At 44.3% G+C, this 14,129-nt stretch overlaps 1 protein-coding gene across 1 annotated transcript in view; it reads left to right on the top strand.

Annotated features, from left to right (window-relative positions):
* Positions 1-553: 553 nt before the first annotated feature.
* PTGFRN (prostaglandin F2 receptor inhibitor) overlaps positions 554-14,129 on the top strand; it is a 188,994-nt gene continuing 175,418 nt past the window's right edge. Inside the window, exon 1 of the mRNA XM_030204034.1 lies at positions 554-670. Coding sequence (XP_030059894.1) covers positions 625-670 — 46 coding nt within the window. The 5' untranslated portion in view covers positions 554-624. The remainder of the gene's footprint in view (positions 671-14,129) is intronic.

The raw sequence follows: 14,129 nt of genomic DNA, 5'->3' as shown, positions 1-14,129 counted from the left end.
GTAATTTATGTAGTGTCCATCCCAGGAATACAAAAGATAACTCGTAAAGCGGTCAGGTCTCTTCCTAGCATAGAGAGCTGGGGGGTACTCTACTTCTGGAGCGGACCAATCAGCGAGGCAATAGAGCAGTACCGGAGGGGTAGGGGTGCCATTCGCCCCTAGTCTCCGTCTACTTTACTTTCGATAATGTGGTTAGGGGCCCATGACCCTTTTTGCCCAGGTGCCCCCAGATCAATTCAGTCCAGCCCTGCCTTCAGTAGGCAGAGATCTGCTGCCAGTGCGACTGCTCTATACTTTATCCTTTCACTGCGTATCCAGGTATTCTACACTTTAGCTTTTTTCCTCTCGTAAAGTGAGAAACGCTTGGCCTACCTCTAACTCGCAGGACCCTGCCCTTGTTCCCGGGCAGGGAGAAGAGAGTCCCGGCCCCCCTCAGGGCGGGGTCAGGCTGGGGCTGGACGAGCGAGAAGTCTGAAGTCTCACCTGGCGCGGCGGCGAGTACCGGAGAAGGAGGGGCCAAGGGCCGGGCGGGCAGGAGGTTCCAGCGCAGCGACTCCTCCTCCTTTCCCTGGGGTGCCGGAGACGCTGCTCGCAAAGTGGAGAGAGAGGGCGGCCGGCAGAAAAATGAGGACCTTTGCCCTACGCTTCCTGTTGGAGCTGCTCTGCTGCGGTGAGTCCCCCCCTGACCCCTATCGCGGCTTTCGCTTGTAGACTTAACCCTTTGTGTTTGGAATCCGCACCGGTACCGAATCCCGCACAGGAGCCGGTGCAGATCCGAAGGACTGAGGAGGGAGGGAGGGAGGAAGGAATAGGATGGGTGCGCTGGAAAGTTGGTGATCACCGGACCTCTTACTGGGGTGGGGGACAAAAAAAAATGCCGCCTCGGATTTTTTCTAGTGCACATGGTAGCAATGAATGAGGCCCCCCTCCCGCCGCTCTGGACTTGTAGACGGAAGGGGCAGAGGGGTGGCCGAGTCCAGGTTCACACTGATGAGAAGCAGCAGAGTTTTAGCAAGTATGTGTGTCTATCTAAATACGGATACATCCATTGCCTAGTTCTAGCAGCGTTATGGCGAGCCCAAATAGTTATTATAGTTTCTTAGACTTCCCCCTCCCGAAATAATAACCTTCAAGCTTTAAAGATGGCTGCAGCTTGTGTTTGATGTGTACCGATCTGATCAGCTTTCAAGCTACCCACTGTCCCCAGCTTCTGCTCTTCTCAGAAGCAGAGCAGAAAGTAGCCTTAGTGAGAACTAGCGTCCCTGGAAGAGGTCTTGGTGATTTCTCGTGGAACAGTAGGAGGCGCTGAACCTCACCCAGTCCTGAGCTAGCGTTCAACCAGTGCTTTTGCGTGGGGTGCTGGAACGTTGAAAGCTCTTTGAGTAGTCGGGATTATAAATCATATTGTGAGTGGAGATGCTAGGGATTCTTTAATAAACTCCAATATATGTTGTACGGTTTGTTCTGCTGGAAAGATGAAAAAGTGAAACTGCTTTCTCTTATCTGATGATGTGTGATTACCCTGTAAAACTACGCGGTATTTAAGATAACCACCGTTGCATACAAAAGTTGTAAAGAAGTCAGTTCCTTGGCTTGGTGGTTGTGTGACCCAGTTTCAGATCTTATCTGAGCGCTGGTGGAATTGGGGGTACATGGTTTAGATAGTATTCTCTGCCCCATAAGGAATGTGAGACAGAAATACCATTATGAGTAATCCTCATTGGCAAAAGAAAAAGTTGAGGAGGTTTTCACCTTCTCTCATGTGACCTCCGTGAGTGCACAATGAAAAGGGAAAGAACTTTTTACTTACAGTTACTTTGTGGAAAATGAATGTTCAGACTGCTATATCCAAGTGTTGTATTTTAGTGTAAGGTCTAATTTCTTATATGCAAAGGTTTAACAGTTTTGCAATGAAAGGCCATTAGGAACCACCTGTAACCCCACCCCCTTCGTGCCTCAGATTCAGTGAAAGTGATTTGTTGCTTGTACTATATGGGCTTATTATAATGGATGATTCTTTATCCAGTTAAATTTGATTTTGATACAAGTCTGCTACTAGTAAGACTGAATAGAACCACTGCTCCCTGTTGCGGATTTGAGTGCCAGTTTCCTTGACCTCAGGCAGATGCCGAGTGGTATAGGCTGATAAATCTGTTCCTCATTTTGAAAACCAACAAGATGTGGAACTCGATACCATACAATTTTTTTTTCCAGATTTCTTGAAACATTCCATATGTTACCATCTGAAATGAGACCTTCTCTTAGCAAGAGGCAGCATACTCCAAAAGTATGGCTGTAAGAAGTGGTGTTACAATTGCAGCACTTCTTTGAAATATATTTCATCTGGAATTAAATTTAAGAATGGACTGTGGTTGAAGAAGGTGAATATCAGAACGATTAGACTAATAGGGCAATGCTGGAAGGGCAAAGTAAAAATTCAGGTTCTGAAAGAAAAGAAAAGAATGGATATATAGCATAAAGAGGAGTGCATAGAAAAAATTAACTTTTTTGGTCTATTTCAGAAATTAATTTGTGTAAAATTTGATTAGTATGTGTGTAGTGCCCTCAGGCTGTTCTGTCTTAAATGATATCCCCAATGAAAATGCAGTAAATCCACTTTTACATTATTTATATAGTTCCCATGCGTTCCATCCATCCATCCATATTTATTTTATTTTATTTGTTGCATTTGTATCCCACATTTCCCACCTATTTGCAGGCTCAATGTGGCTTACATAGTACCGTGAGGCGATCGATCGCCTTTCCGGTATGACAAATACAGAGTGATGATATGGTATAATAGAGTGCATGTGTGACACACACATAAGGGAATAGAAAGGAGGAAGCGTATTCATACATTCCATTCACTCTCTCTTCTCTGTTTCCTCCACTAATGCACTATCTCCATTCTATGCAAAATTATCCCATGCATATTTATTGTGGATATCCTGAAAACCTGACTGGCTAGGTGTGTCCTGTGGACTGGGTTGAGAACCCTGGTGTAGCGTGATCACTGGATGCAGGCAGGTAGTAAGCCTCGAAACTAGGGTCTTGTTCACCTTCACTTATAACCCAAACAAGAGATATTTGTATAGTTGGAGAAGTAGCTAGGAATGGTTTAAACTCAAGCAAGAATGTAATTATTACCCAGGGCATCAAATGTGGAATCACAGTTACAACTTTTCTTATGTGATCTGTTAAATCTTTGAGTTCTGGGAAAATTCCTTAAGTGTTTGAGGACAAAGGTGCCCTTGGTGGTCTCCTCATTCTAGGTTTATTATTTATTTGAATCCCACAATTCACCCAAACAAGTTTGGGTTCAATGTGACTCCCATTAAAAGTAGAACATTTGCTAACAAATCCAAGTTACATTAGTTATAAAGACAGAAACATGTGAATACAATGTAATAATAATAGAATACAAAAATCAACAGGAATAGTACATCTTAAGGATTGAACAGTGAATTAGTGCTTTTGGCAATGAGAGATGATCTTAATGAGTAAGTTTGTTTTTAACAATTTGTGAAATATGGACTAGTTGTGTGACACAATTGCTTAGGAAGGGAGTTCCATCTCATAGTACATTGATAGGAGAATCCAACGTTATGAATTGTGTTGAATTTTATTTCGATATGGGAAGTGGAGAACAAGGAAGTCTCTGGAAGATTTCAATGCATTGCGCATTGGCAACCCAATAAGGTTCTGCATATAAAATGGAGATGCTATATATTATTTGATAGGTGAATACACATAATTTGAAAGTGATGCTTGCATTTATTAGAAGCCAATTTAATTGTAGTAATAGTGGAGTCACTTCTGAGTACAAGGTGAAGTGCCGTGTTCTGGGCAGATTGTAGTTTTCTGATAAGTGAGGTTTTTAGTTCTGCATAGATGGCATTGCAGTAGTCATATTTAGATAGATCTAGTGATTGGGTCAGGTTTGCTTGTTGGCTGATGTTAGCAGGTTTATTTTGGGGTGGTTGTGCTATTTCTCACCTTTAGGAGAACAGCTGGATTTGCTCTCTTTGAAAATGTGATCAGAGTGCAGACTGGGTGGGGTAGGAGTGATGCATTTGTTTCAGATTTCATACAGTCCATTCAAGCAAGTCAGAAGTTCTGGATATGGGTGCAATTGGTGCCTGTGAACTTTGTTTGGCCTCTGTTCCAAACTTGTTTTTATTCTCAAGAGGAGGTTCAGAGAGAGAGAGAGAGAGAATGTAAACTGACAGTAGCCCAGTGAGCTTAAAGTAGAAGAGGGAGCTACTGAGTTTCCTGACAGCTGTGCTTTACTGACTTTATAAATTTCAGGAGTCATTGGCTTTAGAACTGCTGCCATAGGAAGTATAGAAGAACAAATTATGCAGCATGTCCCCCATATTCCATTATTAAGATGGAATTGGGAAAATCCACTGCATATTCTAGGATATGCAGCATAAAATTTGTTTTGCTGTTCTGAGATCCTGCCAGGTACTTGTGACCTGGATTGGCCACTGTTGGAAACAAGATACAGGGCTTGATGGATCTTCGGTCTGTCCCAGTATGACAATGCTCATGCTCTTATGACACAACTTCCTGTTTCCATGTGGGTGGGATGTGGCAGAAGGAAGGCCCCAGGGCCTACTGAAGATAGCTTATCTTAATCACTGCCACTACTGGCAATGGAAGGCAAGTTTGGAGGACTATGAGGGGGTGGGGGAGATGGAAAGAGAGAGATTGGACTGTGAGAGGGGATGAGATGCTGTATCTGGGGGGGGGGGGGGGGTTAAGGGAAGAAATGGAGAAGGAGACCAGATGGGGGGAGGGGGAAAGAAGATGGACCCACAGAGTGAGAAAGGAAAGAAGAGATGCTGGTCCTGGGGTGGAGAGTGGGAGTAACAGAAGGGGGAAGAAGAATCTGGACATGGGGAAGGACAGGAACAAGGAGAACAGATACTGGGCAGGGAAGGAGCATAGGGATAGGGACTTGGAGGAGAGGATAGGGATTCAGATGGGTAATGCTGAATAAATGGGGGGGATAGGAATTCAGAGGGGTAGTGCTGGACAAATGGGGGGAGGATAATGACACAAAGGGGTGATGCTGGACATGGGGGAGGGAATTTACTGGACAGGATTGATAAGGATATAGAGGGGAGATGGATGGTTGACACGAAGAGAAATGACATGTTAAATGGACAGGAGACCTTGCAAAGACAGGAAAAAATAGATAAGAAAAAAAGTGACATTGAGACCAAAGCAAATGTAAAAAAATACTCGGACACCAAAGGTAGAAAAAAGTATTTCATTTTGAATTTATGATGAATATGCCAGCTTTTGGAAATGTATATCTTTTGTTTCTTTGTAGCTCAGTTTCTTTTCCTCTAGTATTGTTGTACATGCACTTTTGGAGGTTTCCAGTTAAATTTTTTTGCCATCTTATTTCTATTACTGATCTGTGGTACCTTGTTTCATATTTGTTGAGGTCTGTCTGTGTTTTTTTGCATGCAATCAAAGTAATGTAGTCTACTAGCATATAGTTTGTGTGGCAATCTTGTAGCAGTCTTGTTTGTTTTGTTTTCTCATTGGGTGGTGTTTTAGGGACCGTTGTATTGGTGTTAATATAATTTTAGTTTGACAGGGGTTTTGAAGAATTTTAAGGATCTGATATGTGTTGAGGTGGTGGTTTTTATAGAAGACTAGTAAAAAAGGGCCCGTTTCGGAAACAAATGAAACGGGCGCTAGCCAGGTGCTTACTGAGGGGGGCACCGGGATCTCCCAGAAGTGCTGTTTTGGTGCTGCTGTCTTTACCGGCCTGCCCTCGACGTGATAGCGTTTTGACGCGAGGGAGGAGCTACAGTTCCTGCTCGGTGTTTTATTTTTGTTTTGGGCTCGCCGCTACTCCGCCGTGTCACCCGAAATTCGGAGGGGGGCTCCAGGATCTCCCTCGAAGTCCTGTTGGTGTTTGTTTTTTGTTCTGTCCTCACCGCTACTCCGCCGTGTCACCGGAAATACCGATGGGGAATCCGGGATCTCCCTCCAAGTCCTGTATCAACGCCGCTCTGTCTACCGCCCCGCCCTTCACGTCATCGTGTTGTGACGCGTTGGCGGGGCATACAGACATGGGGAGTTGGATGGGCTTTAGCAGCACAAATCCACGATCCCTTTCCTGCGGAGGCGGGTGTGTGTTGGCTGCGTCTCCGAGCTATTTTCCTGTCACGGTAGCAGCTAATGAAAACGGAATGCAAATGAGCTAATTACTATTATAATGTGAATGCGATGTGATGCACTACCGTTTCCGACCCCATGCACAAAAGCAGTCTCTACCTTTACGGTGGAAAATTTAACGGGAGGTGTGGACCTGCTGGTTCTTCATTATTGCAAGTAGGAGAAGAGGAGAAACAAGGCAGGGGAGATAGAGCACAAAAAAGTATAGTAGCTTAAACGCAGAGAGGGGCTAAACCAATTGGACAGCATCAGCCTGGGATGTCCCGCCCACTCACTACTGGAGGGGGACACCAGGAAGTTCAAATCCAATCAGTTCACAGCTCTAAAGTGATGTCATCAGGGAAGTCCTGCATGGAGGAGGAGTTGGGACAGCAGCCAGCCAATGAGAGTCCAGGGAGATGGGCGTTCTAGGATGTCAGCCAGCCAATAGAAGGAAGCGGCAGGAACAGCTGGGGGTGGAACCAAGCCCTGATGCTGCTGTTTCTTCACAGAAGAGTGGAGAGCAGCAGAAAAGTTTTTCCCATTTTTTTTCCACATCGGGAGGCAGGGAGCTGCAATACAGGTATGCCCATCCAAAAAAAAGCGCTTTTGTGCTTGGAAAAAAAAAAAAGTTAAATCTACGGCTTTCATACACACAGCTTGTCTGCATGTATGAGAGCCATCTGTAGCATGCGCAGAGAAGCCACACATAGCAATTGACTGTTCTGCGCATGCTCAGCTCACCGACTTGCTTCCCCCATATCGCATGCAAATGGTCGCAAAAGCAACGAACAGATCATTTGCATGCGATTTTCTTTGTGAATCCCTCTGTGTTTCTAAATCGGTAAATATTTACCGATTTGGAAACGCAGACGGATCTTTAACGGGACCTTTGCGCATCTGGCTGTCAGTCTCATTCAGGAAGTAAACCTCTCTTTTGGGGATGCGCTCTGGTCCGGGATCTTCCCCCCTCCCATGATCCAGTAGACCCCACCCTAGTCTCGCTGCTTCCACTTAAAAAAAAAAAAGTAGTATAAAAAGGTGTGAAGCTGCTGTCTAGACTGTGCCACTGATGGCTGTGCCAATTCCACCAGAGCCATCCTTTGGGGGGGGGGGGGGATTTTACTCAGCAGAAAGTGGCTTGGCTGGCAGGGTGCTAAAAAAGCTGCACTGCTGTACCTGGGGGGACGGGGTGTATGCACAAAAGTCTGCCCAGGGCCCCATAGATGGTTATCCTTCTTATCTGTTCCCTTCTCCACTACTGCCAACTCCAGACTTTGCGCCTTCTGTCTCGCTGCACCCTACGCCTGGAATAAACTTCTTGAGCCCCTACGTCTTACCCCATCCTTGGCCACCTTTAAATCTAGACTGAAAACCCACCTCTTTAACATTGCTTCTGACTCGTAACCACTCGCCTCCACCTACCCTCCTCTCCTCCTTCCTGTACACATTAATTGATTTGATTTGCTTACTTTATTTTTTGTCTATTAGATTGTAAGCTCTTTGAGCAGGGACTTTCTTCTATGTTTGTGCAGCGCTGCATACACCTTGTAGCGCTATAGAAATGCTAAATAGTAGTAGCAGTTAAAGTGGTGCTGATTGGGAACAACTAAACAAACTGGGCTAGAGGTTGGTTTAACCGAGGAAGGATAAACTTTAATTGACTGGAGGAATTCTGCACAATAAAGAATTTGTACAGATTTCCTCTTTGAAGAATTCTGCACGCCCCACCAATTTCTGCACAGACATTGGCAACTGGCAAGCTTTGTCTCCCTTCCCTCCCCTGTGATGGAAAACCCCCTCTGCAGCCACTCCTCTTTTATTCCACACAATCCCAGCCAGCTACAGTTACAGCAAAGAGGAGAGTGGCTGTTTATCCTGCTGTGGCTGCTGTCTCTGCTGCCCAGCTGACTGCTAAACTGAACCACTTCAGTTTAGCACCCTACAGTTGTGTGGTTCAAATTAACAGTCTGACACCAGGTGGCAAAGGAAGAGAACATGGCCTGATCAGCAGCTGTTTTCTTTGCCCTGTGTTGCCAAATATTGCTATCTAGGGTTGCATGGAGCAGAACAGAAGTGGTTGCTGTGGGTAGAGAGAACATGCTGAGGGGTTTTTCTTTTGTGGTTATGGTGAGGGCACAGAGAGAAGCTGGTTAGGGAGAGGGAGCAGGCTGAGGGGATTTGTTGGGGGAAGGAGAGACAGGGAACTGGAGCCCTTGCTAAGAGTTAGAGAGAGAATGGGGGGGGGGGGGGGGGTCAACGAGTGAGAGCTAGGAGTTCTGGTGAGTAGGGAAAGAGAAAGAAAGAAAGCTTTGGGAGGGTAGGGGACAGAGGGAGAGAGCTGGTGGTTGAATCCTCCTGAAAGGGGAGATTAAGGGTAGGAAGGGGTTCAAGCTAAGGAGAATGATAAGAGCTGAGGAGAAAGTTGGGGATGTCAGGGTGTCTCAGACATACCAAGATGCATTGAGAGGAGGCAACTTTGGCATCTGGTCAGGCAACAGTGAACCCCTAATCGCTGCTTCCTGTCCCGGCTCCACATTTTAAAATGGTGGCTGCAAACTCTAACAAGACTACTGCGAAAGGTCGCGGCTGCCATTTTAAAATGTGGAGCTGGCATGGGCAGCAACGGCTGGGGATTGCTGCTGCTCAACATGTCATGACTCTGCTTGCCAATGGTAAAGATCCCACGCAGGGGAATAGGATCAGACTTTAGCTTGTCCTGTCCCCGGGGCCTCAACCGCACCTTTTTGCAGTCAGAAGTACCTAGCAGTGGCAAGGAGGCAGCAGTGGCGTTCCTAGGGTCGCTGACACCCGGGGCGGATCGCCGGTGCAGCGCCCCCCCCCCCCCCCCCCGGGTGCAGCGCGACCCCCCCCCCCCCGGCGAAACGGGGCAGAGGGAGCGGGGAACGAGTGAAGTCGACAGACGCGCGGCACCCCCCCAGCAGCGTGCACCCGGGGTGGACTGCCCCCACCCCCTTGGTACGCCACTGGGAGGCAGCTGACTGCAGTCTGCTTTGTGCTATAGCTGGCTCTATACTATCAATCTAGCACTCTTCTAGTTTACCAGTTTTTACTTTGAGGGTCTGTTAGGCTGGCATCCTGAAACATAAGCAGCAAATCCCAGCTCATGCAACCTTCTGCATGAACTTTGCTCACAATAATACTGTCATCAACTGTGACACTAATTCAGCGTGCAAGGAAGCTCCTGGTAATGACGAAGTGTGTCAACTAAAAATTTGCAGCTGCTTTTTAGTTTGAACTGGCCTTCCTGTAAGGTTCAAGAAGAACTACCAGAGAAGGGTCAAGACCTCGGATTCATGTAGTCTGGTGTTCTGTTTTCAAGAGGTAAGTTAGTTGGAAGCATGTATAACCTGGTCTATCCCATTATACCCTTTCTACAGCTGTTGCCATGTGTTCTATTATAGACTTTATATTATCCTGTGTAAAGCTCCTGAGAGAGAATAAATGTCTTAGTAAAAAAAAAAAAAATGTGTGTGAATCAGATCAGGTTTGCTTCTTGTTCACTGTTTCTTGGCTTTGAGGGATGCAACATTTGAGTTTTTAGTTTAAAAAAAAAAAAAAAATATATATATATATATACTGCTTCCAGTGGCTGACTTGTTTTCAGTCAGATCCCTAAAACATGTTGCAGTGTGTTCAAGGAGCTCATGAAAGAGGAATGCAAAAGAAGAAAAGGGGAAATGAGACTTGATATACCGCCTTTCTGAAGTTTTTGCAACTACATTCGAAGTGGTTTACATATATTCAGGTACTTATTTTGTATCAGGGGCAATGGAGGGTTAAGTAACTTGCCCAGAGTCACAAGGAGCTGCAGTGGGAATCAAACTCAGTTCCCCAGGATCAAAGTCCATGGCACTAACCACTAGGCTACTCCTCCGCATTTCTCTCTGTGTACTGTTTTTGAGTATGGCTCTTCCATCTGCCAGTTGTCTTACTATAGACCTGAAGCTTGCAGTGGGTTCGTGAAGAGGCTAGAATGGGGAAACATCCTTTATGAAAGGGACAATTAGGTACAGTATAATTATCTAGGTCTTTCTTCTATCTCCTTTACACTATTTGTAACCAAATCGATGTTGGAAATAAATCATATATACTGTAAAGAATCAGTCATGGTACCTGGTCAAAATGGCCCTGATGGTAAAGCCCCGACACAAAAAAGACCCAACAAAAAAAACTGAAACAAAAAAGCTTCCGACATAATAGCCCTCAACATAACAGCCACTGTCAAAATGGCCTGCCCACAATATAGCCCCCGTCAAATTAGCCCCCCCATCAAAAGGACCCGATCAGGCTGCCCAGAATATGGCCTCCAACAAAGTAGCCCAAACAAGCATGAACAGTACCAGACAGGCGGAAAACTTACCCTGTGGCACACTGCAAGAGGACCTGCCCGACTTTTACTTGTAGAGGAGAACTGATCACTAGCCTGCCTCATCTCTGCCACGTCCTGCCTATGCGGTAGCAGCCGAGATAAGAGTTCTGGGTTTTCCTTGAATACAGGGATCTTCAACAAGTAAAAGTCAGGCTTTATTTTCATGCAGCGTGCTGCAAGGCAGGAGTATAGCCAGACCTCGCAGTGTGAAGGGAGCCAGAGCCCAAAGTTGGGGGGCACATTTTGTTCTGCCGCCCCCGCTGCCTCACCGCTCCCCGCCCACTGCTGCAGCAAACACCTTGGTGATGAGCCAGGGCTGTGTGCAGTGGTGATCCGACCTGGGTGGCAGCCGACTTGGGAACGCCACTGATTTTTATATGTGCTTTATAAATATGCACATAAATTAATCCAGGATATTGTGTGTGCCAGAAAGCAAGTGTAAATATATGTACTTTTTATTTTTGTGAAGGACTATTTTGTGGGTGGGGCTATTTTGTATAGGGCCATTTTGTCAAAAGCAATTTGTGAGAGGGGCTGATTTGTCAAGGGGGTGCCATCAGTCATGAATGTCTGGAAGCAAAATAATTGCCCATCAAATTTAGGGGTCAGTATTCAACGTGGTTTATGTATGCAGTATGACCAGACAACAAAGGTAGAAAAAAGAATTTTGTTTTCTATTTATTGATTGGAATATGTCAGTTTTTGGAATGTGGATCTGCCAGAACTAGTTTTAGACATGGCTGGGGCCCGTGAGTAAAATCTCACTCATTTGGCGTTCAGTCTCCAGCATTTTGTTGGTAGATCTCCAGCATTGGGATGGGCCATCCTTGGCATCTCTGGTGTCAGGCCTGGGTCAGGGTGGGAGCCAAGCCTTCTGATGGTGGAATACAGCACAAAAAAAGTCACAAATAAAGCAAACAGAATTTTAAAATATTGCGCACAGAATTCCTCCAAGAAGTGGATTCTTAAGAAAGAACAGCCGGTGGTGTGAGTGGGACTCTAAAGTCTTTGAAAGTTTGAGCAGAATTGTACTCTGATATCTTGAGTTAAAACAAAGTCCATCAGCGTTGCAAACTGAGCATAATCTGTAATTTCAAGCAACCCACTAGAACAAATAAGCACAATAAGTTGTTGAATGTAGCCCTCGGAGTTTGACACACATGCAGTATTTGTACATGCCTAACCCCAATATGTTGCTGTGGGAGCTCTCACTGCACCATAGCAAATCACAGGGTTTTAAGATCTTAAAAAAAAAAAAAAAAAAAAAAAAAAAAGAGAAAAAGTCATGCTGTCCAGCCAGGTAATCCAGGATCTTCTCCAGGCCCTACTTCTTAGTGGTGAAAGCCTGATTTGTGCCTGTTGAGACATCAAGATTATCTGCTGCTAGATCACCAACCCTGTTAAGTGCTGGTACATAAGGCAATGTTTCACATTCTAGTTGAAAAAGATGCACCGAGGTTTTCTTATTCACACTTGCACTCTTTGTATAACTAGCCGTATGGGGACAGTATTTTAACACTGAGGAGACAAGGACCTTAAAATTCTACAATATAGGAATAAAAAAAATATATATAATTATCTTCAGTACACTTATCTGCATTCGTCAAGTTATTAATCAACCACTAGACCAACAAAGGCCTTTGTTTTGTGGTATAGAAACCGCAGCCTTCAGGGGCAATTACTTACTGTGTTCCTAGCACCATTCATGTCAACAACATAGCAGTTGAATGCCAACATCATTAAAAAAAAAAAAAAAAGTCAAAACCAAGAAAAACCCCTAGCAACCAAAATAAATAAATAAAAACTTTTATGGAAACATTCGGACCACTCAATTCAAGGGCATGAAACTTGAAAATCCATTTCTGTTCCAGTTTTAAAAGACTTTATATTTTTTTATATGATTTTATATGTGTTTTAAAAATAGACTCCTGATGCAGGCCCTGTAGGCCGAAACACAACTGTGCCGAGTCTTGCTCATCGACCATTCAAATTGTATTTTTTTAATCTTGTTCATTGACCATTAAAATTTGTATTTTAACTGGATTTTTATTTGAAGCGTCGTCCTTTTTTAGTCATCTTCGCTGTTTTGTTTTGTACCAGTTTTAAAAGAGCCTTTGCATGATCTCTTCCATACTGCCAGTCGGGCACTGTCTCCAAAACAATGCAGCATAGCATGGAAAAAGTATGTTACTTTACACATTGGAGAACACCCTACTGTAACTGCTGCCAAGTTCCTTGCTTTTCTGTAAACTAATTGAAAGAAGTTTGACATCCACAATAACTATAATGATCCAAATGTGAAAAAATATTTTTTTAGATCCCCTTGGGTCTCATGTGACATTTATGTATTCCATTATAACTAGGAATTTTACAACACTAAGCTAATTGTTTTCCCTTAGGCTGTCTTATAATTTTCACTTTCAAGTGTAATATGTGATCAAGTACTCTTCATTTTTCTTATTCTGCAACAATGCATAAAAAGTAAGCAAAACTTACTTCGCATTAGCCAAAACACTAAAAAATCCCAATGTGGAAATCCTGTTGGTGACACTCTCAGTATGCAACTGCTGCCTTCATGAGGGGAACACCATTGCTTTTTTTAGGAGAGATGCTCTCGGCAGTTTTGAATGAAGAAATTAGTTATGTTGCATGCCTGCTTGCTCTGTTTGATAGACCCAGTTCACAGAGGCAATTCCCTCTCCTTGAATTGGCTAAGTGGGAGTTCACATAACCAGTGAAAGCAGACCTGACCAGATGGCTGTGCGATTCTTGTGACGGTTTCAGCTTGTTGGTAGTCACTTGGGGAAGTATTTAAAACTGTTTGAGGACTGCGGGGCGAGCTTTAAATAAACAGGCAAGAAAGACATACCCAGCAGAAGTGAGCTGGCTAATTAACAGAGAGGTCAAAGAAACAGATAATTGGGCGCATGCTTTGGACCTAGTAATACAAACACACATGCATGCAGTTTTCATGCCCTGTCTCGCTTGTAGGCACTCTTGTGTACACAGCCTCAGAAGTTCTGTGCTGAGCAAATTACTTGCTTTTTTCATACAGCATCAGTGCTATTTAATATTTGTAGTACAGCAGTACCAGATAACTTTGGCTGAATATGGAATACGAGTAATGAAAAGTATTATTTGGCTGAATACGAATAATGGGCATAGAATTTTAACATAAATTAATAAAAAAAAGCAGCATGAAATCAGAGATCTAATGTTTATTTCAGTAGGATTTAGCACAGTAGAACCCCGGATCATTCATGTTCAAACTTAAATCACTATTTTGCCAAATACAAATAATGTATTTGGGGCCGAATCGAATACGAATATTTGGTACAGCCTTAAATTTAGTCGAGCTGTGCCGTACTGCCAAAAATAACGTATTACTCTGTCCCTTTTTCAGTGACTGTCATGTGTCAATGCAGGTGCACAGGGGAGTTGGGTAGTAAAGGACCAGATACACATAGGCATTCATCAAAGAGCAGCAGCAATACAAGCTTCCTTCTCCAGCACACACTGTCCCACTATGGAACAGGGGCAGGTGTCCTGTCCCACA

This window comes from Microcaecilia unicolor, chromosome 5 (assembly GCF_901765095.1).
Source record: "Microcaecilia unicolor chromosome 5, aMicUni1.1, whole genome shotgun sequence".
NCBI classification, from domain to species: domain Eukaryota; kingdom Metazoa; phylum Chordata; class Amphibia; order Gymnophiona; family Siphonopidae; genus Microcaecilia; species Microcaecilia unicolor.
This window is presented reverse-complemented; position numbering and strand designations above follow the sequence as displayed.